General features: G+C 43.4%; 1 protein-coding gene across 3 annotated transcripts in view; it reads right to left on the reverse strand.

The window, feature by feature from the left end:
• The window catches only part of pkp4 (plakophilin 4), a 218,474-nt gene that overhangs the window by 38,963 nt on the left and 152,594 nt on the right, over positions 1-26,917 (reverse strand). For all 3 annotated transcript variants that reach the window (XM_068035282.1, XM_068035283.1, XM_068035284.1), the window contains exons 11-15: positions 21,202-21,385; positions 20,706-20,823; positions 14,394-14,585; positions 9,332-9,505; positions 3,595-3,745 (exon numbers count right to left, since the gene is read on the reverse strand). In XM_068035282.1, coding sequence (XP_067891383.1) covers positions 3,595-3,745; positions 9,332-9,505; positions 14,394-14,585; positions 20,706-20,823; positions 21,202-21,385 — 819 coding nt within the window. The remainder of the gene's footprint in view (positions 1-3,594; positions 3,746-9,331; positions 9,506-14,393; positions 14,586-20,705; positions 20,824-21,201; positions 21,386-26,917) is intronic.

Here is a 26,917-nt window from a genome sequence, read left to right on the forward strand (position 1 = left end):
TCATACCTAGCGCAAAGGAAGATGGTTGTGGTTGTTGGAGGTCAATCATCTGAGCTCCAGGACATCACTGCAGGAGTTCCTCAGGGTAGTGTCCTGGGCCCAACCATCTTCAACTGCTTCATCGATGACCTGCCTTCAATCATAAGGTCAGAAGTGGGGATGTTCGCTGATGATTGCACAATGTTCAGCACCATTCGTGACTCCTCAGATACTGAAGCGGTCCGTGTAGAAATGCAGCAAGACCTGGACAATATCCAGGCTTGGGCTGATGAGTGGCAAGCAACATTCGCACCACACAAGTGCCAGGCAATGACCATCTCCAACGAGAGAATCTAACAATCTCCCTTTGACATTCAACAGCATTACCATCGCTGAATCCCCCACTATTAACATCTTCGGGGCTACCATTGACCAGAAACTGAATTGGAGTAGCCATGTAAATACCGTGGCTACAAGAGCAGGTCAGAGACTAGGAATCCTGAGGCTAGTAACTCACCACCTGACTCCCCAAAGCCTGTCCATCTACAAGGCACAAGTCAGGAGTGTGATGGAACACTCTCTACTTGCCTGGATGGGTGCAGTTCCAACAACACTCAAGAAGCTCGACACCATCCAGGACAAAGCAGCCCGCTTGATTGGCACCCCATCTACAAACATTCACTCCCTCCACCAACGACGCACAGTGGCAACAGTGTGTACCATCTACAAGATGCACTGCAGCAATGCACCAAGGCTCCTCAGACAGCACTTTCCAAACCAGCGACCTCTACCAACTAGAAGGACAAGGGCAGCAAATACATGGGAACACCACCACCTGCAAGTTCCCTTCCAAGTCACAAAACCATCCTGACTTGGAAGTATATCGCCGTTCCTTCACTGTTGCTGGGTCAAAATCCTGGAACTCCCTTCCTAACAGCACTGTGGGTATACCTACCCCAAATGGACTGCAGCAGTTCAAGAAGGCAGCTCACCACCACCTTCTCAACGGCCATTAGGATGGGCAATAAATGCTGGCCTGGCCAGCGTCGCCCACATCCCATGAATGAATAAAAAAAAATATCAGATTCCTCCCAGGTGAAAGAATCCATGCAGCAGCCAAGGAATGAGAAGGCAAATGTCATGGGTCATGAGTTGGTGGAGACTGAAACAGAGGACGGTGTGGCAGGATGGCGAATGTATCAAGAGTCCTCATACTCCGCTTTCTCATTGTCAAATACAATGAAGAAATATCTCCCAGTTCCTTCTCTTGCTCCTACTCCTATACCCCATGTTGCTCTGGTGAATCTGCAGCAAAGGACTGTAGAAGTTAAGTATGTGCGAGTACCTTGGAATCTTGGGATTAAGGGGACCGTGGAAAGGGGATAAGGTTCTGTCCATCTGGTGTTTCACTGCAATGTCAAGGTGACTGTGTAGGTGTGCAATTGTTAATCTGGTGTTGGCAAGATGCTGCTGACCTCACCATCTCGGAAGGCAAGAGCTGAGTTCCGACTAGTTGCATGACCTTCTCCTTGAAGGTGTGAAGGATTTATAAGGTGGAGATGCCCCTTTTGGTGGTCTGCTTTTGGTGACATTATGTGGAGGACCGTATCTCCAACACAGAAGTCCTTGAAGCGGCCAACACCCCCAGCTTATACACACTACTGAGTCAGCGGCGCTTGAGATGGCTTGGCCATGTGAGCCGCATGGAAGATGGCAGGATCCCCAAAGACACATTGTACAGCGAGCTCGCCACTGGTATCAGACCCACCGGCCGTCCATGTCTCCGTTATAAAGACGTCTGCAAACGCGACATGAAATCGTGTGAAATTGATCACAAGTCGTGGGAGTCAGTTGCCAGCATTCGCCAGAGCTGGCGGGCAGCCATAAAGACAGGGCTAAATTGTGGCGAGTCGAAGAGATTTAGTAGTTGGCAGGAAAAAAGACAGAGGCGCAAGGGGAGAGCCAACTGTGCAACAGCCCCAACAAACAAATTTCTCTGCAGCACCTGTGGAAGAGCCTGTCACTCCAGAATTGGCCTTTATAGCCACTCCAGGCGCTGCTTCACAAACCACTGACCACCTCCAGGCGCGTATCCATTGTCTCTCGAGACAAGGAGGCCCAAAAGAATGTGGAGGGTAAAGGAGGATAAGGCAAGCACTTGAAGAGCGTGTACAAGTGGCAGGGGAGAGGCAAACTAAGATGTGGTGGTATGATGGATTAATGTGGAGGAAGAGGTTTTCAGGTTGTGCATGCCAGTTATCGGTCTTAGCAGAGCTGTGTAGCCATAGTGCAGGATACAGTGTTAGAGCTGCTCACAACCAGATTTCTCTATTATGGGTTAGTTGGGAAAGGGGTTGCTTTAAGAAGGCGAAGAATACACTTGGAAAGGAAGAAAATGAGAGAGTATCTAGTGATAGAAAATCAGTGGGAGGTACTCAAAAAAGAATTGTGCAATACAGAACCAGTTTATACCCTTAAAAGACAAAAATTCTACCTGTTAAAAAAAAAGCCAGGCATGGATGACTAAAGAGATAAGAAACATGAAGCTAGAAGAAAAAGCATACAAAAATGCAAAAAATAGCACAGATCCTGATAAATGGGAAGGATGCAAGAGCAGCAAAGGTCGACAAAGCAGATTGTAAGGGCTACAAAAACGGAGTATGAAAAGCAACTTGCAAGCAATCAACACAAAACACTTTTACAATTACATTAGGAAAAAAAGAGGGTGGTCAGAAGCAACGTGGGCCCTTTGAAAACTGATGTGATTTTGTCCATGAAAAGAAGGAAATGGTGGACATGCTGAATAATTACCTTGCTTAAGGACTGACCCATTGTGTATTTCCAGCAGCTCTCTTTTTAACCAAGGACTTAATATCCATTAAAACGAAAAAGCTTAATTACACTGGAGGTGACAACTGCCTACAAACTTTTTGTAGGCTTTTGAGCAGAGACTCGCTGTGATTGGGTGTCTGATCCATTGTCACACCCTCTGCAGGGCATCTGTGAGCAGGACAAGAAATAGCAATGCTCTTCAATCTATCAGACTGGAAAATACTCAGACATGCAGGGTCCAGAGCAGGAAGCCTAAATTAGATTTAAGTCATGTACAGAAAGAAAAATAAAGATTGGGAAAGACAGATAGGATTATGAAAGAGATAAATGAGACAAAAAAGTAAAATAAGTTTGATTTTCAGTTTAAAATGTTCTCGAACACTAACTGATGCAGGAATGAGACTCCACACTTGTAAAATTAAATTTTCAGGACCAAGGTGCTGCTTGGCAGTAATTAGCACTTACCATGCCTTAAATTGACTTACTTCTGAATGCAGCAGCCCTGAAGTTTTCAAACATATTTAATTGGTAACTGGTGAGTAAGTACCCCAACTTCATACATGTGTTTTAATGTCGATTCTACTATTAGAATGTAGCCTGTGGAGGAGCAGGATAACTGACCTACAACTTCTGGACTTGAGTGTTTAACAGCACCTTTATACTTTGGAGGTTGCTGTCCAATTTATTCCACTTAATGGTGAGTGCAAACAGCCTCACTATTATTTTTAATGTAAAATCCAGGCCCAAGCCTTTTTGACTTGTGAAATATTGTTTGTCACATACCTATAAGTTCTTTGTTTCGGACATCAAGGGCCATGTTCCTCAAGGCAGTAGCAACAGAGCAAACAACCCGATCATTGTCCATTCTCAGAAGTTCCACAAGGATTGGAAGACCTTTCTCTTTTCTGACTGCAGCACGAATATATGCTGCCCACTGACATCAGGAGGGAACATATAAAAAAGTTAATTGAGTCATAACTTGGGAACTTAGGACTTAAGCACTACTCTTTATAAATGTCCAGTCTCAGCAAACGCTAAAAGAAATCTGCTCAAGTGTATCTTTCAACATCAAGACTTCATTGCCCCACATAGCCACTCTTAAATGCAATATATCCACGATGTCAGAACCACTTTCGATGATCATTTATTACTTTCCAGTCTTCCATTCAGATTTCCAAAAATTTCAAACCCAATTATTGTGGATTGTTGCGATATGCTTCAAGATACCGAGTCATACACATTAATGGACGAGGAGGAATTCTTGCTCACCTCGCATTTTTGAAGCAGAGTTAACCAATGAAGGTTATTATTCAATGAAGGTTATTATTCAATGAAGGTTATTATTCAATGAAGGTTATTATTCAATGAAGGTTATTATTCAATGAAGGTTATTATTCAATGAAGGTTATTATTCAATGAAGGTTATTATTCAATGAAGATTCCATGGCAATTTCAGTATTAGTAGTTTGGATAGGCAAAAATTAAGGGATGTGGCAAGACTTTTATTTTTGATGAGGAGAACAGACAGGTAGCTCAGAACCATAATACATTTCTCAAATTATAATCCAGCATGTAAATTATATGCAGTTTTTGCTCATCTTTAAGAATCTAATAAAATTAATTTTACCCATACTTTATCCTTTGATTTGTAGCTGCATTGAAAAGCAAGCCACTCACAAAGTAGTGCTTAACATTTCTACACAAAAGGGGTGATTTCCCTGTTTTTAATGCCATTTGTGGGTGTGGATCAGAAAAATAATCCCAGGTCTCTGTCCTTTTAGAGTATTAGGCACATCACAAGCATCATTACAATGTTTAAAGTACAGGAGTACTGTTATAACCTCTTCTGCATTTTGTTCTGGCCTTTACTCTGAAACTACACTGCTTCCAAAGAATATCTAAAATGGATTTCCAGAGTTGCTAGCTGTTAAGAAGCATACAGATAACTTTAAAGGGCCAGAAAGATGAACAGTGGTTTTGACAATATATGACATTTTGTCCCCCTTTGAGCACTTCAGACCTCATGAAAGTTAGCTCATCCAAAAGCTCCAAGAAGGTATGTTTTAACAGTGCAGTTGACGGCATAGATTCACATGAAGGCCTGACTAACCATTATACTGAATTGTTGTTCACAAGCATCACAATTACAGCATGTCATACTTTATGTGAAAGTGCACAGGAGAAGGCATAATGGGGTGATAATCAGTAAGCATCCACACGCTAGAAGCCATAGATGTAGGCACTATCACTCCTACCTGCTAATGTCCATGCGGAATTGTCTTTGCAGTTATTAGGGCAGCAAGAAGCCAGATGCAAAGCTGTGCCGTCTGTTGCTAATGTCCGCATAGAGCTGGTACAGCCAGCAACAGTACCAGTCAGCTGCTGCCCTAAGCCTGCATATGGGATTCCTTCCCCTTGATTTGTGTCCATCACTTAATTCCCTACCTCATGATCCTTGATCAAGGCTTCCAATGGTTTGAAATGACTTTTGAGCCTTTCTAAAGGCTTTTAGAATTACGTTGTCCAATTGTGACACTTTCCCTTAATGTTCCCCATCCCATTTAATTTAATTACTTTCAAATTACTACGCTTACCACTGGTAAGGTGGTAAGGTGCTTCCTACACCTGCCCAAGTCTGAATCCAGATTGATGATTAACTATGCAAATGATATCACCAGGAAATGTAAGTACTATTAGCATTTTACCATTCTGGTGGAATCAGCAACAGTGCATAACCACTTGGACTTGACCAATGGAGGAAAATCTATTTCAATGTTTCTGTGAAAGCCATATCTTACCACAAGTTATATTTGTTTATAGATATGTTCAGAAGATTTCTATTTAAAATATCTATTGGTCCTTGTGGTCAAAAGTTGCATTCAGGTTAATGAAAATTTTCATCTAGTCTCTAGTATTTTATTTTTGATGTAATTTTACATTGCAATGAACTTTTACTTTTAAATAAATGTAATGTGGCAAGTGTAGGCCAGAAACCAAAGAAACATTTTCCATATTTTCATCGACATATCAGTATCATGAACAAGGACCAGTTCTTCAGTCCCAGCAGCAAACACTTCTTTTTTTGTTTTTAACAAACTTAAAAAATTTAAATACTAGCAATGTAACTTGACATTTCACACAAAACACCCCACAAATGTGATTAGGAATTTACTAATACAAACTTAACAGCTCAGTGAAGGCTGCCTAGAGACTTTTTGGTTAAAAATTCAACAAATTACTTGAGTTAATTTCTACTGTTTTTGAACTAAAGATGGAATTTAAATGCACCCAAGATAGCTTTGTGAATATCTAAGTGAACCGGACCAGGAAGGTCTTTGGTTTGATCCAGTCGGTGCTGAGTTATGTTATCTGAAGTGGGGACAGTCAGAACACTGCAAATGGCATCATGGCTGAGTTAGGAAAGGAGAGAACGAATGGCCAGAATTCCAGTTCCAGGTTGCAATTCAGCAACTTCTGGTGGTAGGCTGTGTGTTTGGTGGTGGTGGTGGGTGCTGGAAGTGGGGGGGAAAAAAAGAGGGGAAAGGGGCTGCAGAATATCAGGCGAGGAGAGGATCGAGCTCAGTTGGGCCCAGAGACTGAAGAACCAGCTGAAAGGCACTGTCAACGCTGAAGTGAATAATGGTTACATGGATGAGGTACTGGAGACTGCCAGGCTCTCAAATTGTATTCTACTAAATCAGCAGGGAAAGAGAAGGGAAAAATTTGGTGAGGGGTCAAAAAAACATGAATTGGAAAATGTTACAATAAAAATATTTTGAGGCATGCATTTTTTTTTTAATGGGATTAATGGAAGAAAACCTCCCTACACCTCATTGAACAACAGCCCCATCCATTGCCACCTACTATTCACCTTTGAAGCTGAATTTTACACCCAGTGTCTTGCATCTGCCCTGCTCCTTTCAAAGCAACAGACCCAAAACACTCTCCATTGTGTTCATTATTTTAAATGTCTTATTAATTTTAAGGTCTCTTAACCCCACATTTCCAGGAAAAATTTCAAACTCGTACCCTATACATAGAATCTATTTCAACAAGTGGTGTCATAGAATCATACAGCATGGGAAGCAGCTATCTGACCCATTGCATCGGCATGGGGTCTCTAAAAGCGCTTTTTACTTAATCCCAGTTCTTCATTTTTCCCATGCCCTTTCAAATGTTTCATTTTGAACTATTCATCCACTTTCCTTTCAAAATACATTACAAATTTTGTTTCCTCCAGTGTTGCTGGTAGGGCATTACAAGTTCTAATGAACTTCTGCATAGAAGAAAAATTCTCCTAACCTTTCCCTTCATTCATTCTTCAGGTATCAATGTTCCCTGCTCAGTTTGCATTGTTTCCACATAACGTCTGCCTCTCCCAGCTGCAGCCTTTCCTGATGCCTAGATGCACTATATAGGTGGAACATACAGAACTTAATATATAATAGCTGGATTGAATAGCCATAATATGGAATGTAAAAATACTGCTTTATTGAGGATAAGTCACATTCAATGCTATTAAAAGCTGACTGGGACTATGGTTTGTGGTGACTTTATGCACGTGACTACTAAGTACTGCTTCCATGGCACATGCACATTTTATGTTCTGTTCTTGGCCTCAAGCTGAACTATTAGGAATTCTAAGGCGACAGTCAACTATATACGCAGATTACATGGTGGACACAAACTAATAAGGTTTAAATGAACATCACCTCCAGAGAGTCCTCATTGCAATAAAGTAAAACACTATCAAAAAGGTTACCAACTGTGTCGTCTGAAACTTGTTTTAAGTCAACAGACAACCCACTCATGATTATAACGCAATTGTAGTGTTGCAATAGGCCAGATTTATAATTTAATTCTGAGCTATGCAGAGGTACTGAATAGGGAAGGGGAAGGAAAGTACAAAATGCAGCTGCAAGGAGGTTGCTACGTAATATTCATACAATATTGACAGTGCTAGTTTCAGACAGCATGACAACAATTTGGAGACATGAACATATGTCCTAAATAAAATTCACACAATCGTGCAATACCCAATTCTAGTCACGAGGGATCATTGTTCAGAAACTAGGCAGAATGTTTTAATAACAGTATGCATTTTAAAGTGGAAAGTCACATCAATTCCACAGTGTGGCAAGGTTAAGGTACTACAAGGCAATACTTACTCAAGTTAATGGGCCAGATTTTAAAGTGCCAGTAGGAGAGGCCCTGCAACTTCCAGAAGGTGTATGCATTGTAGTGTGCTGATCTGGAAGTTGCAGTGAGCCAACAAACCCTACTCCAGAGGTTTCGCTACTTCAAACACCAAGTAAGGAACTGGCACAAATTAAGTCTAATTGCCCACTAATTCCAAATTAACTACACTTTTAAATTTTACATAAGTATTTTCAGGCTTAAGGGGCCTCCTCTCAATTTGTGAATACTTTAATGAGGAAGTTCTCACCACTTTAAAAGTGGATTGATTTAACATTTCGTAACATGAAGCCTTTTTAAAAATCTGATAAATATTGTTAAAAAGTAAAATCTATGACATTTTAAGCACCATTTATCAGACTTAAAATATCACTTTTTAAAATGATTTGTGATCAAAGTTATTGTACTTTAAAAAAAAAAGTTTACATTTCAATTTTGTCAAATAAATGTTAAATAAAAACTTGATTTTCAAATGCCATTCTTGATGCGATTTTCCAATGCCTTTTTTCCCCTGTTTTTGTGGCAAAATGACTGCCACACCCACAACTGCCTATTTTTTTTTGTCTGAACTAGCCTGCAATGCTGGGCCTCGTTGCAGCCCATGCCAGGAGGAAATCCTCCTTCAAGATAGCTGAAATTCACACTCTGGGATTGCAGCAGGTTCATGTAGAGATTTATTTGATGTCAGCAGCGAATGCAAGATTTGGGCCGATGTTTTCTACTGGACAAAAGAGGTGAAGCATAGCTACAAGCACATTTATAAACTGATCAAGCTATCAGAACAATATAATGGCCTTTTTAGTTAGAATGCTAAAACCTCTCTTTGGAAGCCTGTACTTTCTGTAAAGCCGAAAAAGGAAAAATTCAGAAGGCTATGAGGAAAGGGCAAGGAAATGAAAGTAAGTGGGCAGCTTATTCAGAGAGTTGGTGTAGACATAATGGACTAAATGGTCATCTCTGTGCTGTAAAATTCTATGATTCTACAGTCAGCTGCAACCCTATGTAGTGGGCATGAACTCAAAAAGGTCCATAACTTTCTTTCAGTTTGCTATGAGAATTGCAAGTGTTAAAAAATGGAGACACATTAATGCAGTAGATGGTACTCCTTGGAGGTTGGGGCAGAGGTCAAGGGAGCTTCAGCCTCTATCTGGATGTACAAAAGCTGATTCAGGACTGCTAGATACTGAAACTGTGGCACCCCAAGATGGGAAGAAAAAAAGTGTTGTATTGTATAGAAAGGACACCACTTACTTTGACGAACACAAATGTGTGCACATTTTTATTTGTAATTAATTATATATTAGAAATGTAATTTTGGACATACCTTCCAGTTTCCTGCAGATAAGTTCTGTAGAGATCCAGCAGATCCTTCCAATGTAGCTGGGTTTGAACTTTCAGCAAGAAGTGTGAGATATGGTTTCACTATTGATGGATGCCACAACATTTCAACTCCTTTGGGAGATTTAGAAAATCCAGGGATTGGACCTACTCCATCCCACTGTAAATAAAGAAGTATTGGTTTAAAAGCAGCAGGATCCCTATAATTACATTCTACGCATAATTGAAAGTTGATAATTAGTGATCTAATATCATACCACTTGGCTGTGTTATTTACATTGCTTAAACTACCAGGAAATTATAATTTTTAAGCACGAAAAATTACTGACACATCAGGGATAGTTGATATCAACAAGTCTACTAAACCTTATAATGATGACAAGGCACTGACATGAAAATTTAAAAGTCAGATTTGCAAAATACAACATTTCTTTTGTTCATTCACAGGATTTGGGCATTTCTGGCAAGGACAGCATTTATTGCTCATTCCTAACTGCCCTCAAGTAGGCGGTAGTGAGCCACTTTTACAACCAAGTGGCATGCTAGACCATTTCAGAGGGCAGTTAAGCGCCAACCACATTGTTGATGGTCTGGAGTCACATATTGGCCCGACTGGGTAAGGACGGCAAATTGCCTTCCCTAAAGGACATTAGTGAATCAGATAGGTTTTTATGGCAATGTGGTAGTTACATGGTCACCATTACTGATGCTAGCTTTGTATTCTAGATTTATTTAATTAACTAAATTTATATTCCCCAGCTGCTGTGGTGGGATTTTAATCCATGTCTGGAACATTAGTTTGGGTCTCTGAATTACTAGCAACAAAACCACCATGCTCAGTATCTAATTAAGATAATCCTCTGTAGTTGTCCATCGATCCTCCTATAAAGTTCCTTGCAACATTTTGTTGTGTTAAACAACAAAGTCGCATTTAAATAGTGTCTTTCATGATGTTTCAAAGCACTTCATATTCAATGAAATACTTTTGAAGCATAATCACTGTTGCAATGTAGGCAAATGCAGCAACCAATCTGCATATATTAAGATCCCACAAACAGCAGTGAGATAAATGACTAGGTAATTTCTTCAAGTGATGTTGGCTGCAATGAACCAACAGGTCATTTGGCTGAACTGGCCTATGCCACCGTTTGTGGTCCACATGAGTCTTCTCTCACTACTCTTCATCTAGCCCTATCAGCATACCCTTCTATTCCTTTCTCTTTCATGTGCTTATCTACCTTTCCCTTAGATGCACCAATGCCATTTGCCTCAACTACTCCTTGTGGTAGCACATTCCATATTCTGAACATTTTTCGGCTATAGCTGTTTCTCCTGAATTTCTTATTGGATTTATAGGTGGCTATCTTACATTTATGATCCTGCAAGTGGAAACAACATTTTCATGTCTACCCTATCAAACCCTTTTGTTATCTTCAAGATCTTTATCGGGTAACCCTTCAGTTGACTCTTTTCTAGATGTTAGCCCTAGATTGTTCTGTCTTTCCCAATAACTGTATCCTCTCAATTCTGTTATCACCCTTGTGAATCTTTTTTGCACCTTTTCCACTGCCTCTATATCGTTTTTATAATAAGACGACCACTATGCACCATACTCCAAGTGTAGTTAACCAAGGTTTGATACATGTTTAGCATAACTTCTCACAAGGCTTACAGTGTTGCAAAAAATAGTAGCAAGTCTGAGGATTGGGAGTGTTTTAGAAACCAACAAAGGGCCACGAAAAAGTTGATAAAAAGGGAAAAAAATAGAAGAGAACAAACTAGTCAACAATATAAAAACAGATTGTAAGAGCTTTTATAAGTACATAAAAAGGAAGAGAGTAGCTAAAGTAAACGTTGGTCCCTTGGAGGCAGAGTCGGGAGAAATCATCATGGGGAATGAGGAAATGGCAGAGGCATTGAACAAATATTCTGTGTCTATCTTCACAGTAGAATACACAAGTTCCATACCAGAAATAGGCAATAATCTGGGGGCTAAAAAGAGTGAGGAAATTAAGGATATTGATATCAGTCGAGAAAAAGTATTGGAGAAATTTGAGGGACTAAAATCTGACAAGTCCCTGGGACCAGATGGCCTACATCCTCGGGTTCTAAAAAAGATAGTGGATGCACTGGCTATGATTTTCCAGAATTCCTTAGATTCAGGAATGGTCCCATCAGATTGGAAGTTGGCAAATGTTATGCCACTTTTCAAGAAAGGAGTTAGGGAGAAAACAGCAAACTACAGGCCAGTTGGCTTAAGATCAGTCGTTGGGAAGATGCTGGAAGCTATTATTAAGGAAGTCTTAACATTGCACTTGGAAAAGTGATAAGAAATCAGCATGGTTTTACTAAAAAGAGATCTTGTTTGACAAATTTATTAGAGTTTTTTGAGGATGCAACTAGCAGGGTAGATAAAGGGGAACCAGTAGATGTAGTATACCTAGATTTTCAAAAGGCATTCGATAAGGTGCCACATAAAAGATTAATAGAGATAAGGGCTCATGGTGTTGGGGGTAATATATTAGCGTAGATAGAGGATTGGTTAACAGACAGGAAGCAGAGAATGGGCATAAATGGGGAATTTTCAAGTCGGCAGACAGTGAATGGTGGGGTGCCGCAAAGATCAATGCTGGAGCCTCAGCTATTTACACTATATTAATGAGGCGAAGAGTTACTAAATTGGTCCCTAGGATGAGGGGGTTATCTTATGATGAGAGGCTGAGTAAATTGGGCCTATATTCTCTGGAGTTAAGAAGAATGAGAGGTAATCTAATTGAGACATAGAAGATTCTGAAAGGGCTTGATAGGGTAGAAGCTGAGACATTGTTCTCACTGGTCAGGGAATCTAGAACACGGGGACACAGTCTCAGGATAAGGGGCCCATCATTCAGGACTGAGATGAGGAGAAATTACTTCACTCAAAGGGTTGTGAATCTTTGGAATTCTCTACCCCAGAGGATTGTGGATGCTCCATCATAGAATACATTTAAGGCTGGGATAGATTGATTTTTGGTCTTGCAGGGAATCAAAGGATATGGAGAGCGGGTAGGAAAGTGGAAATGAAGCCCAAGATCAGCCATAATCGTATTGAATGGTGGAGCAGGCTCAATGGGCCATATGGTCTACTACTGCTCCTATTTCTTTGTTCTTGTGTTCTTCTAGAAGGGTAGATTTGAAAAGCATGAACACCAGTACTTTGCTTGCTTTTCTTTATAGTGTTATTATTCTGTGCCACTACATTGTGAACCCCTCGATCCTTATGTTCCTCTACATCATTTAGGCTATTATCCAAGCAGCATGTGGCTTCTTTATTCTTCCCACCAAAATTCATAACCTCAACCTTTTCTATAATGGAATTCATTTGTCAATTACACACCTAATCTGTAAGTTTATTGATGTCCTTTTTCATTTTGCTGCATTCTTCCTTTGTGTGAACTACTCCACTTCACCACCACCTCCCCCTACAATTTGGTGTCTTCTGCAAATCTAGAAAATTCCTCACTCCACATCAATGTAAATTATGAGCAACAGTGGTTGCAGCACCAATCCCTGTGGAACACTGCCCACTTTTCGCCAATCTGAGTAGCCACCCATAAGCCCTACTTTGTTAGTTGTTTTGTAACCAGTTTGCTATCCATTCTGCTACCTGTCCCCATATCATGAAGGGTCACTGACCTGAAAGGTTAACTCTGCTTCTCTCTCCACAGATGCGACCAGACCTGCTGAGTACTTCCAGCATTTCTTGTTTTTATATCCCGTATCTGCATACTCTGACATCTATTTTGAGTTTGCTATGCGGTACCTTATCGAAGGCCTTTGAAAGGTCTTGTGGTTGAGACACAAAAGTTTGCCAGGACACTGCGGCCACCCTGTTCAAATTCAAATAGTGTCATGGAATTGTCAGTGTCCCCCTGAGGAGGCGGGGCCTCAGTTAGCATCTTGTTCAAGAGACAGCACCTCAACAGAGTAGCATTCCATTAGTAATGCCCTGATGCATCAGCCTAGATTATGTGTACAAGACTTTGGAGCAGGGCATGAAGCCATGATCTTCTGAGTCAATGGCTACCACCAGGGCAAGGATGGCACTATATTTTGGTTTAGGAAGTTCAATCTCAGTATATAACCAGGTTAATGTTGTAGCCCCAACACTGTTTAGTCAAGAAATATATAACTATAGTCAGGTGATTTCCCTCTACTTTATGGTATAAGCCTCATCTAGACTACTCCCTTATTTGTTCCACCAGAAGAACCATTAACAGCAAGAGAAAGAACAGATAAAATTTATATACTGTTGGGATACGATCTGCATCATTGGACCCCACCTTACTTAATAATAAAGATTATGGCTGCCTGTGGCAGGTGCCAATACTGCCAAAAACCTGGAAGCTATAATATTGGTAGGAAGGGTGTGACGAGAAAGGAGAGGGAAGTATTTTTAACTATTTGACTTCCCACCAACCCTGTCTCATCAGTACACGATGGTTAAAATCGGGCCATATAATTGCCTAGGTCAGTTTTGCCACACCTTTTTGAAATATGGGTACTACGTGAACTTAGTTCCAAACCAACTGAACCTGGAAATGGTTCACTTCCGAATGAACATCAGGTATTTGCAAGTTTTGTCTGGTAGCTCTCTTAATACCCTGGAATACTAACCAAATTAAGATTTAAAATTTTTTTTTATTTTTTTATTTAAGTTTGGGGCTTCCTGAAGGTTTAATCCAGTTTGGGGCTTCCATTTATTGATGTTCAAATTGTTAAACCCAACTTGGAACAACTCTGATCATGATTGATGTATTCACCAAAGAATATACCATCAGAATATTGATAAGGAAGGCTTGCTAGATTGTTCAGTCAAGACTTCAATCATGCAGTTTTGTGACTATTTTATGTTCAGTCAGTTTGGCCTCATTCCATTCTTGAAGGTGATCATCTCACCCCTCAATTTGTTTCATTGTCTATGAATATTTTAGTCATTTAGATTCCATTTGAGATTACAAAGTGCTCTGAATCATATCTCACGGTTTCAGTGAAAGACAAACTTTTACCTGATCTTCCTGTGGTTCTTTTTTCTTCTTTTTCTTCTTTTTACCCCAGCAACCAGTCTCAGCATCTTTATTGGGGGAGTCACTACCAAGTAATCCATCAAGTTCACTTGTTCCCATCAGACGAGCCTGTGGAACCTCTAATTCTAAGCGATAGGACAGATTTCTCAGGATGCAAACACAGTTTTCAACAGTCTAAAATGACAAACATAATTAGAGTGCCACTTATATCATCTATATTTAGATGAACATAGTCAGATTTTCATCAACTTGACCACAGTTCAGCACAGAATCACTTAGAATCCTGACAACTGAACTTGGCTACACTTCATCAACAAATTTTGCTGGTTTTGTTGGAATGTACCATAAAAACGTGGAACCCAACTTAGTGTAGGGATAACAAAATAGTAAAGACGCCTTTCCCACCTTGCAAAGTGGATCTTGCATCTGCCAATATGGAGCACTGCTGATGATATCTGTGACAGTTAAGTCCACCACCCTTCAGTCAGGGGATAAACAAGAATCTTTATCACTGCAGCACTTTGAGGACCTTGTGTTCCTACCCCTTATTAGACATTGAGAAATTGTTAGAAAATAATTTTACATGGTTATGAACATTGGACATGGTACTATGGTTATGTTTTTAAAAACTGTGATCTTTAATGCAGTGTAAAGTCTGCCCAGAGACAAATCAGAGATATAGGTTACCATGCGAACCAGGAACCCAGATCAAAGACCCTTTTGAAAGCAGGGTGCAAGATTGGAACACCTGAAGGATAATGGGTTACGCTCTCCCATTCTCTCCAATTGTAAACAGGGAGCCAGGGGCCCTAGAAGTGCAAATTCATGTTGCAATTGCTCACACCTGGAAACAAAGGAAGGCCCAGATGGCTTTTCAATGGTCAGACCTATGGACTCAGAATATTGTAAAAGGCACAATACTATTGACTTTTGTTTTAGATAAATTCAACAGGCTTTCCTGGGTTTGGCATGAAGGGGGGGCATGAAGACCAGCAGCGTGCAGCCTCACAAAGAAAGAGAAAGGGAGAGAGAGCGGGAGAAAAGAAAGTTAGGTAGACAGAGAGGTGGGGGGGGGGGGGGGGGGGGAAAGAGAGAGAGATACATAGATAGGGGCAAGAGAGATAAAAAGAACTGTTCTCAGATTACCCATACAGAAAAAGGCTGCTAAGACTTGAACTTGATTCGAATGTTGTGGTTTACGCAGGTGAAAAGATCAAAAGGGTCACTAGAGATTGCCTTATCAATGTACTTGGTCGAATATGCTTGGAAGAAGTGAGCGAAGAGGACATTGCTTTGAGAAGGACTGGGAGATCCAACCCATTGGACCTGGGAGGAGTTTGTGACTTTTAACTGCAAGGATACCTTTTTTTTTTACTGAGAACACTAACAAATAAATGTGGTGTGGGGTTTTCAAGTGTGTTACTAAGTTAATGGGAAATACCTTTTCCTGTAATTTAGTGTATTAGCTACCCAGGTACAGTTTAGTTAGTTCTGATTTTTAGTTTAGTTACAGTAACAGTCTTAAAATGTGAAATATTGTTGTGTAATATCCTTTAATTGATCTGGGGGAGTTCATATCTCTTCTTTTAAAGTTAATGGTCTTTGAGGTTGTGATGACATGAAAATACTTATAATGTTACCTTACATTCCATGAGATTATTTCTGTAGTTATAAAAACTACGAATTGAAAGACTTCAAAAAAGGCTGAAAATGTTTTTGTTGAGGTCAAAAGTAGCCTGCTTCTGGACCAGGTCAAACATTTTGATTCAATTTGTCACCTCAACTAGAGACTCAGTTCTATTTTTTTCCATGCTAACCCAAACCTTCAGGATAATATATAGCAGGTCTAGGGTAACATCTCAATAGGGATTGGTACCAAAATAGGCGTAGGAAAGCAAATGCCTATAGAATATTTCATCTAGAAACAGTAACAGAGATTTTAACTCATTTAAATCCCATCCACTTGCACAGACCGGGCCCTATAAATGGGGCAAAATCATAGCCAAAGGTTGGGAGATGAAGGAGGGCGGCATCTGGAAAGTTGAACTCAAATGGCTGTAAATGTGTGCACCTTCTGCGACCACATCTTATGTTATCTCAATGTTGGCCATGAGTATGTTCGGATTAATTTAACCTTTAAACCTTTGATTGTTTGATTGCATAGTCAATTCACCCTTAAAATGTATGCACAAGACTGTAGCTTCTTTCTATAATATTACAAGATTTACATTCCTATCACTACCTTCACAGTTCCCATTTCTTTAACAGTATGTGGTACCCATTTAGTTATGATAGGGTGTCACATCTAACCCAGAGGTGTGATGGAAATAAAGTGGGACCAGCTGAATTGAGGGCTCATTAGCATAAGTGTTTCACATCAGCATTTTATTTTAAAAAGAATATTTTCCGGTATGTATTAAATTTAACAAAATAGTACATGCAAATAAACAGGTGAATCACCCTAGTAGAAAGTGGCATTTGATCCCTGGGTCATGCTCCCATCTAAAAGACAAGAGTAGAAATTAAACCTCAGAACTTTCATTACTTCGGAAGAAAGGACTTGCATTTATGTAGCACCTAACCGGCGATTTTAAAAAAGGAATAAGAGGTGCAAAGAAACAGCATGAAAATAGACTAGTGGATAAAAGGGAACCCAAAAGTCTTTTATAAACACAAAAAGTAAAAAAGTAGTCAAAAGGAAGGGTGGGGCCAATTCGGAGGCAAAAAAGATGATATTCTAGTACTGGAAGAGAACATGCCTGAGATATTAAATGAGTACTTTGCATCTGTCTTCAATAAGAGGATGCTGCTAATGTAGCAGCAAAGCAGTGATATTGAATGGGGCAAAAATAGATAAAGACAAGGTACTGAAAAGGTTGGCAGTCCGCAAGATAGAAAAGTCACTTGGCCCGGAAAGGATGCATCCTAGGTTATTGAAGGAATCAAGGGTGGAAATTGCAGGGGTTCAGGGTATAATCTTCCAATCCTCCTTGGATATGTGGGTGATGCCAGAGGAATGCAAATATTAAGAGGAAAGGGATAAACCCAGCATCGACAGGCCTGTCAGCCTAACGTCAGTGGTGGGACAACTTTCAGAGACAATAATCTTGGCATTTGGAAAAGTATGGGCTAACAAAATGAAAGTCAGCATGGATTCGTTAAGGGTAAGTCATGTTTGACTAAATTGATTGAGTTATTCGATGAACGAACAGAGGGCCGATGACGGTCGAACTGTTGATGTGGCGTGAACTTTCAAAAGGCGTTTAACAAAGCACCACATAAAAGATGCATTTGCAAAATTAAAGCCCATGAGATTAGGGAGTGGTAGCATGGATACAAAATTGGCTAAGGGACAGAAAACAGTGAGTAGTCGCCAACTTTTTTCCTTGACTGGTGGGAGGTATACAGTGGTGCTCCCCAAGGTCGATTTTAGGCCCACTGCTCCTTTTGATATATATTAATGACCTGAAGTCGGAGATAATTTCAATGTCTGCAGAATGAGGATGTAGATATGGAACTGAGAGAGAGAGAGACTGTGAGGTTCTTGAGCAAATTGTCATAGGGAGTGACAAGGCATTGGAGGTTTTGGAAGGCTTAAAAGTGGACAAATCTCCAGGTCCGGATGATTTGTGTCCCAGGATGCTGTGGGAGGTGAGGGTGGAGATTGCAGGGGCTCTGACCCTAATTTTTAATTCCTCTCTGGCCACGGGGGAGGTGCCAGAGGATAGGAGAACAGCTAATGTGGTCCCATTATTTAAGAAAGGTTGTAGCGATAAGCCAGAGAACTACAGACCAGTGAGTCTCACGTCAGTGGTAGGGAAACTGTTGGAGAAAATTCTGAAGGAGAGAATCTATCTCCACTTGGAGAGGAAAAATTTGATTAGGAATAGTCAGCATGGCTTTGTCAGAGGGAGGTGATGCCCAACAAATTTGATTGAATTTTTTGAGCATGTGACCAGGTGTGTAGATAAGGGTAGTGCAGTTGATGTAGTTTACATGGATTTCAGCAAAGCCTTTGACAAGGTCCCACATGGGAGACTTATCAAGAAAGCAAATGCACATGGGATACAAGATAACTTGAGGTGGATTCAAAATTGGCTTAACTGTGGGAGACAGAGAGTGATGACAGACGGCTGTTTTAGTGACTGGAAGCCAGTGTCCAGTGGCGTACCACAGGGATCTGTGCTGGGTCCCCTATTGTTAGTCACCTATGTCGTTTATATAAATGACAATGTGGGGGGTAGGATGTGCAAGTTCGCGGATGACACAAAGATTGGCCGAGTGGTTAACAGTGAGGTGGAGTGTCTGAGGTTACAGGAAGATATAGACGGGATGGTAAAATGGACAGAAAAGTGGCAGATGGAATTTAACGCTGAAAAGTGTGAGGTGATGCACTTTGGAAGGAGTAATGTGACACGGAAGTATTCAATGAATGGCCTGACACTGGGAAGTTCCGAGGAACAAAGGCATCTTGACTTGTTTGTCCATAGATCTCTGAAGGCAGAAGGGCAGGTTGATAGGGTGGTGAAAAAAGCATATGGGACATTTGCCTTTATCAATCGAGGCATAGATTACAGAAGCAGGGAGGCCATGTTGGAGTTGTATAGAACTTTGGTAAGGCCACAGCTGGAGTACTGTGTGCAATTCTGGTCGCCACATTATAGGAAGGATGTGATTACACTGGAGGGCGTACAGAGACGATTCACCAGGATGTTGCCTGGGATGGAACATTTAAGCTATGAAGAGAGGTTGGATAGGCTTGGGTTGTTTTCGCTGGAGCAGAGAAGACTGAGGGGTGACCTGATCGAGGTGTACAAGATGATGAGGGGCATGGACAGGGTGGATTGGGAGCAGCTGTTCCCCTTAGTTGAAGGCTCAGTTACGAGGGGTCACAAGTTTAAGGTGAGGGGCGGGAGGTTTAAGGGGGATTAGAGGAAGAACTTTTTTACCCAGAGGGTGGTGACAGTCTGGAATGTCCTGCCTGGGAGGGTAGTAGAGGCGGGTTGCCTCACATCCTTTAAAAGTACCTGGATGAGCACTTGGCACGTCATAACATTCAAGGCTATGGGCCAAGTGCTGGCAAATGGGATTAGGTAGACAGGTCAGGTGTCTTTAATGCATTGGTGCAGACTTGATGGGCCGAAGGGCCTCTTTTGCACTGTATTATTCTGTGATGACACAAAACTCAAATGTAGCAAACAACGTGGAGGACAGTAACAGATTTCAGGAGGACACAGACAGGTGAAATGGGCATACACATGACAGGTGAAATTTAACAGAACTGTGAAGTGATTCATTTTAATTGAGAGAATGAGATGCAATGTGAACTAAATTGTATAGTTTTAAAGGAGGTGCAGAAACTGAGATGTGGGGGTGCATGTATACATATCTTTGAATCCAGCAGGACAAGCTCAGACAGAGTGCAAAAGCAAGGAAGTTTTGCTAAACCTTTATAAAATACTGTTTAGGCCTCAGTAAAAGCACTGTGTCCAACTCTGGGCACCACACTTTAGGAAAGATGTCAAGTCCTTAGAGAAAGGGTGTAGAACAGGTTTATTAGAATGGTAGCAGGGATGAAGGACTTCAATTATGTGGAGAGACTGGAAAGCTGGGGCTGTTGTTCTTAGACTAGATAAGAACAAGAGGAGATTTGATACAGGTGTTCAAAATCACCAACGGTTTTGATAGACTCTAAGTAGAACCCACTTCCAATGGCAGAAGGGTCAGTAACCAGAAGACACAGATTTAAGATGGCTGGCAAAAGAACCAGAGGTAACAAGGGAATTTTTTTTTTTTATTACACTGTGAGCTGGTTGTGATCTGGAATGGACTGCCTGAAAGGGTGGTGGGAGCAGATCCAACAGGGACATTCAAAAGAAAATCGGATAAATAAAAAGAAATTTACAGGGCTATGAGAAAGAGCAGGGGAGTGGAACTATTTGATAACTACAAAAGAGCTGGCACAGGCACAATGAGCCAAATGGTCTCCTTCTGTGCTGTACCATTCTATGATTCGACCATGCCTCGCAGAAATGTGTTACATGCAATGATTACTCTGAAGTGCTGCAGGTGTTTGTGAAGCCATATCAACAAAATTCGATGCCTTCAGGAGAGAAGTGGAGATTAGGAGGGAAAACTGGGAAATAAAAAAAAATCTCTAATGCTTTAAACAATTAATTTCTTTTTAAGAGTGACTAAGAATTGTACAGTACTTATAGAATCAAATTAAGTAAAACGAAGAATAATGGAAAAAATTACAGCAAATATCTTGTCGAGGGAGCAGAAATCACAAACCTTGCTATCATAATCTGCAGTGTTAACGCACATCTGGATTACATAGAGTAATGAATCCACCAAACCCTCACAACTTCGGATTTTCTTTCGAGCCTCTTCACCCGCAGAGCTAAGATTTCTGCAAGACAGCAAACTTGTTAAAATATAGCTTGCTACACATTCAAGTAAATATAAACATTTAATTTAATTAAAAGATGAAACTAGACACTTTGTCATACATGAAGAACAGCCACTGGCACAAGGCATTGGGTGCCCGTGGAAGTAAACTCTAACAGAGTTAACATCTTGTAGAGTGACAACGATAAGAGGGGCAAAAAGGCAGAGAGAATGAGCAAGAAAACAACAAAAAAAGTTTCTATCTAAAATTATATAGTAAAAGCAATTATTTGAAAACACAATTCTTGTACTTAAACACATAATACTTATGTTTAGTTCTATGGCTTCAATTTTCAACCGTTATGACCATTGGGCTGATGAGGATAATTTATTTACTTACCTTAGACATCCAGTAGTATTTCGTAGTACTAATGAAGTATGGAATTTCACTTTTCTGTCTTCATCAAAAGAAGAACTGCTCCATCCAGAATGAGGTATCACCACGCTGTTTGTGAGAGTTGTTAGAGCATCACGAATAATTGGCATCTTCACTGCATCACACGAAGACAAGTTCCAGAGGACTCCTTAAAAAAAAAAGTGAAATGTACATTCATTTCTCAGTACTTACTGGCTTGATACTCCAGAGCATTTTTTTCCCCCCCAAAGACAAAAAGAAATTGAATTCTTCAAAATTGGTTCTGTGTGGGGTGGATTGAGATACACAAAACATCTCAATTGTGTGGGACAGGCTGAATGGACCAGAGGGTCTTTTCCTGTTCCTATGTCAACTATTCACAGCTGACTTAGAGAAATTGGGGTAGAATTTCAGCAGGGCTTCTCCGATAATTCACTGCAACTTGGGCAGATATGCTGGAGAAATGGTTTAATGACTAGTTATCCCATTTCTTCAAGTTTTCTGACAATATAGCTATGGTAGACAATTAGGAGAACCTCTGGCAAATATTTAAATAAAATTCCAACATTTAAATTTGTTACCTTTTTACAACACTGACAGTATCAGAGTTGAGTTAATTTCCAGCTACCTTTTGATGTCCGAAAGCTGGGATTTCAGATATTCATTTTAGATGTTCAACACATGTAACCCCAAGAAAATTTAGAAGACATTCTTAAAACTCTTAATACACAGCAGAGGTGAAATCCGTTGTTGACAACTACCAGAATACACAGCATTAACAAAATAGCAAATTCCAAATTGTACTCAGAAGTTTTTCATTAAAATTATAAGGATGAGTTACAAACCCTAGTTACAGTTTCATTTTTAGATTTTTGCATTAGATTCCTGCACGTTGTGATCCATCTTAAATGTCACTAAGATTACGGTTTGCAATAAGACCTGTCTCTGTCTAGCTATAGGATTATTTACTAACCTTTTGTCCTTGACAGTGTCATGAGCACTGGTTTTTTATAAAATATGTTTTAAGGACTTGTAGTTGAATTATGGACATTGACTCATCTGGAATCTGAAGAGATGCTGAATTTTGTGTTTTTTAAAGAAAGGTCAACATAAGGTTCCTGGGCTTTGGCTTATAAACAAGTCTTACCGGAAGGCACCTCTGTGGATAATCATCCAGCAAGTGTTGTTTTTGACTTAGGAAGATGTTTACAAAGAAGTGACAGATCAAGATTTATGGAGGCCAGGAGACTTGGCTTCTGGGATGTTTTTAGTTTCAATTTGAACTGTTACAAAAAGACAGCTGGTTTTGCCTGCAAAAGTCGACTCTGCTCGTCTCTCATTTGGAAAGAAACCTTGCATTTCTAGTGTGTCCAGTTTCTTATTTCCAACTATATTTGAAGAAATCCTGCATATTGAATGTGGGGGAACTGAAAAACCATTCTTGCTGCATTTCTCCAAAAGATCTGTCTGGAGCCTCTATAGCTGCATTTCTCGCAAAGCCTACCCAAACTGATCTTCAATAATCACCTGGAAAGAACTGTTTTCGGAAGATCCAAGTGACTGCCGTTACACACATTTGGAATGCCAAACTAAAACCAAGGTCAAGTTTTTTTTGTTTTCTTTGTAACAGCACTGTAAACAAAAATCCTTTTTATTTTTCCAGTTAACTGGTGTGAGTGGGAGTGGGAGTGGGAGTGGGAGTGGGAGTGGGAGTGGGAGTGGGAGTGGGAGTGGGAGTGGGAGAGGGAGTGGGAGAGGGAGTGGGAGAGGGAGTGGGAGAGGGAGTGGGGAGAGGGAGTGGGAGAGGGAGTGGGAGAGGGAGTGGGAGAGGGAGTGGGAGAGGGAGTGGGAGAGGGAGTGGGAGAGGGAGTGGGAGAGGGAGTGGGAGAGGGAGTGGGAGAGGGAGTGGGAGAGGGAGTGGGAGAGGGAGTGGGAGAGGGAGTGGGAGAGGAGAGGGAGTGGGAGAGGGAGTGGGAGAGGGAGTGGGAGAGGGAGTGGGAGAGGGAGTGGGAGAGGGAGTGGGAGAGGGAGTGGGAGAGGGAGTGGGAGAGGGAGTGGGAGAGGGAGTGGGAGAGGGGAGTGGGAGAGAGTGGGAGTGGGAGAGAGTGGGAGTGGGAGAGAGTGGGAGTGGGAGAGAGTGGGAGTGGGAGAGAGTGGGAGTGGGAGAGAGTGGGAGTGGGAGAGAGTGGGAGTGGGAGAGAGTGGGAGTGGGAGAGAGTGGGAGTGGGAGAGAGTGGGAGTGGGAGAGAGTGGGAGTGGGAGAGAGTGGGAGTGGGAGTGGGAGAGGGAGTGGGAGAGGGAGTGGGAGAGGGAGTGGGAGAGGGAGTGGGAGAGGGAGTGGGAGAGGGAGTGGGAGAGGGAGTGGGAGAGGGAGTGGGAGAGGGAGTGGGAGAGGGAGTGGGAGAGGGAGTGGGAGAGGGAGTGGAGAGGGAGTGGGAGAGGGAGTGGGAGAGGGAGTGGGAGAGGGAGTGGGAGAGGGAGTGGGAGAGGGAGTGGGAGAGGAGTGGGAGAGGGAGTGGGAGAGGGAGTGGGAGAGGGAGTGGGAGAGGGAGTGGGAGTGGGGGAGAGAGTGGGAGAGAGTGGGAGAGAGTGGGAGTGGGAGAGAGTGGGAGTGGGAGGAGAGGAGTGGGAGGGAGAGGGAGTGGGAGAGGGAGTGGGAGGGAGTGGGAGAGGGAGTGGAGAGGGAGTGGGAGAGGGAGTGGGAGAGGGAGTGGGAGAGGGAGTGGGAGAGGGAGTGGGAGAGGGGAGTGGGAGAGGGAGTGGGAGAGGGAGTGGGAGAGGGAGTGGGAGAGGGAGTGGGAGTGGGAGAGGGAGAGAGTGGAGAGAGTGGGAGTGGGAGAGAGTGGGAGTGGGAGAGAGTGGGAGTGGGAGGGAGAGGGAGAGGGAGTGGGAGGGGGAGTGGGAGGGGGAGTGGGAGAGGGAGTGGAGAGGGAGTGGGAGAGGGAGTGGGAGAGGGAGTGGGAGAGGGAGTGGGAGAGGGAGTGGGAGAGGGTGTGGGAGGGAGTGGGAGAGGGAGTGGGAGAGGGAGTGGGAGAGGGAGTGGGAGAGGGAGTGGGAGAGGAGTGGGAGAGGGAGTGGGAGAGGGAGTGGGAGAGGGAGTGGGAGAGGGAGTGGGAGAGGGAGTGGGAGAGGGAGTGGGAGAGGGAGTGGAGAGGGAGTGGGAGAGGGGAGTGGGAGAGGGAGTGGGAGAGGGAGTGGGAGAGGGAGTGGGAGAGGGAGTGGGAGAGGGAGTGGGAGAGGGAGTGGGAGGGGTGTGGGAGAGGGAGTGGGAGAGGGAGTGGGAGAGGGAGTGGGAGTGGGAGAGGGAGTGGGAGGGAGAGAGTGGGGAGTGGGAGAGAGTGGGAGAGGGAGAGAGTGGGAGTGGGAGAGAGTGGGAGTGGGAGAGAGTGGGAGTGGGAGAGAGTGGGAGTGGGAGAGAGTGGGAGTGGGAGAGAGTGGGAGTGGGAGAGAGTGGGAGTGGGAGAGAGTGGGAGTGGAGAGAGTGGGAGTGGGAGAGAGTGGGAGTGGGAGAGAGTGGGAGTGGGAGAGAGTGGGAGTGGGAGGGAGTGGGTGTGGGAGGGAGTGGGAGTGGGTGGGAGTGGGAGAGGGTGGGAGTGGGAGAGAGTGGGAGTGGGAGGAGTGGGAGTGGGAGAGAGTGGGAGTGGGAGAGAGTGGAGTGGGAGAGGTGGGAGTGGGAGAGAGTGGGAGTGGGAGAGAGTGGGAGTGGGAGAGAGTGGGAGTGAGTGGGAGTGGGAGAGAGTGGGAGTGGTGGAGAGTGGGAGTGGGAGAGAGTGGGAGAGAGTGGGAGTGGGAGAGAGTGGGAGTGGGAGAGGTGGGAGAGAGTGGGAGTGGGAGAGAGTGGGAGTGGGAGAGAGTGGGAGTGGGAGGAGTGGGGAGTGGGAGAGAGTGGGAGTGGGAGAGGTGGGAGTGGGAGAGAGTGGGAGTGGGAGAGAGTGGGAGTGGGAGAGAGTGGGAGTGGGAGAGAGTGGGAGTGGGAGAGAGTGGAGTGGGAGAGGAGTGGGAGTGGGAGAGAGTGGGAGTGGGAGAGAGTGGGAGTGGGAGAGAGTGGGAGTGGGAGAGAGTGGGAGTGGGAGAGAGTGGGGTGTGGAGAGAGTGGGAGTGGGAGAGAGTGGGAGTGGGAGAGAGTGGGAGTGGGAGAGAGTGGGAGTGGGAGAGAGTGGGAGTGGGAGAGAGTGGGAGTGGGAGAGAGTGGGTGTGGGTGAGAGTGGGAGTGGGAGAGAGTGGGAGTGGGAGAGAGTGGGAGTGGGTGAGAGTGGGAGTGGGAGAGAGTGGGAGTGGGAGAGAGTGGAGTGGGTGAGAGTGGGAGTGGGAGAGAGTGGGTGTGGGAGAGAGTGGGAGTGGGAGAGAGTGGGAGTGGGAGAGAGTGGGAGTGGGAGAGAGTGGAGTGGGAGAGAGTGGGAGTGGGAGAGAGTGGGAGTGGGAGAGAGTGGGAGTGGGAGAGAGTGGGAGTGGGAGAGAGTGGGAGTGGGAGAGAGTGGGAGTGGGAGAGAGAGAGGGAGTGGGAGAGAGAGAGGGAGTGGGAGAGAGAGAGGGAGTGGGAGAGAGAGAGGGAGTGGGAGAGAGAGAGTGTGAGAGTGTGAGAGAGAGAGAGTGTGAGAGTGTGAGAGTGTGAGAGTGTGAGAGTGTGAGAGTGTGAGAGTGTGAGAGTGTGAGGTGTGGGTGTGAGTGTGAGAGAGAGAGAGAGAGTGTGAGAGTGTGAGAGTGTGAGAGTGTGAGAGTGTGAGAGTGTGAGAGAGAGAGAGAGAGAGAGAGATGAGAGAGAGGAGAGAGAGAGAGAAGAGAGTGAGAGAGAGAGAGAGAGAGAGAGAGAGAGTGAGTGAGTGAGTGAGTGATGTGAGTGAGTGAGTGAGTGAGTGAGTGAGTGAGTGTGTGAGTGAGTGAGTGAGTGTGGTGTGTGAGTGGTGAGTGAGTGTGAGTGAGTGAGTGAGTGTGAGTGAGTGAGTGAGTGAGTGAGAGTGAGTGTGAGTGTGAGTGGAGTGAGTGAGAGTGAGTGAGAGTGAGTGAGAGTGAGTGAGAGTGATGTGAGAGTGAGTGAGAGAGAGTGAGTGAGAGTGAGTGAGAGTGAGTGAGAGTGAGTGAGAGTGAGTGAGAGTGAGTGAGAGTGAGTGAGAGTGAGTGAGAGTGAGTGAGAGTGAGTGAGAGTGAGTGAGAGTGAGTGAGAGTGAGTGAGAGTGAGTGAGAGTGAGTGTGAGAGTGAGTGAGAGTGAGTGAGAGTGAGTGAGAGTGAGTGAGAGTGAGTGAGAGTGAGTGAGAGTGAGTGAGAGTGAGTGAGAGTGGTGAGTGAGAGTGAGTGAGAGTGAGTGAGTGAGAGTGAGTGAGTGAGAGAGTGAGTGAGAGTGAGTGAGTGAGAGTGAGTGAGTGAGAGTGAGGTGAGTGAGAGTGAGGTGAGTGAAGTGAGGTGAGTGAGAGTGAGTGAGAGTGAGTGGTTGAGAGTGAGTGAGTGAGAGTGAGTGAGTGAGTGAGGTGAGTGAGGTGAGGTGAGTGAAGTGAGGTGAGTGAGAGTGAGTGAGAGTGAGTGAGTGAGAGTGAGTGAGTGTGAGTGAGAGTGAGGTGAGTGAGAGTGAGTGAGGTGAGTGAGAGTGAGTTGAGTGGTGAGAGAGAGTGAGTGAGAGTGAGTGAGAGTGAGTGAGGTGAGTGAGAGTGAGTGAGAGTGAGTGAGAGTGAGTGAGAGTGAGTGAGAGTGAGTGAGAGTGAGTGAGTG

Source organism: Heterodontus francisci, chromosome 7 (genome assembly GCF_036365525.1).
Source record: "Heterodontus francisci isolate sHetFra1 chromosome 7, sHetFra1.hap1, whole genome shotgun sequence".
Lineage (NCBI taxonomy): Eukaryota > Metazoa > Chordata > Chondrichthyes > Heterodontiformes > Heterodontidae > Heterodontus > Heterodontus francisci.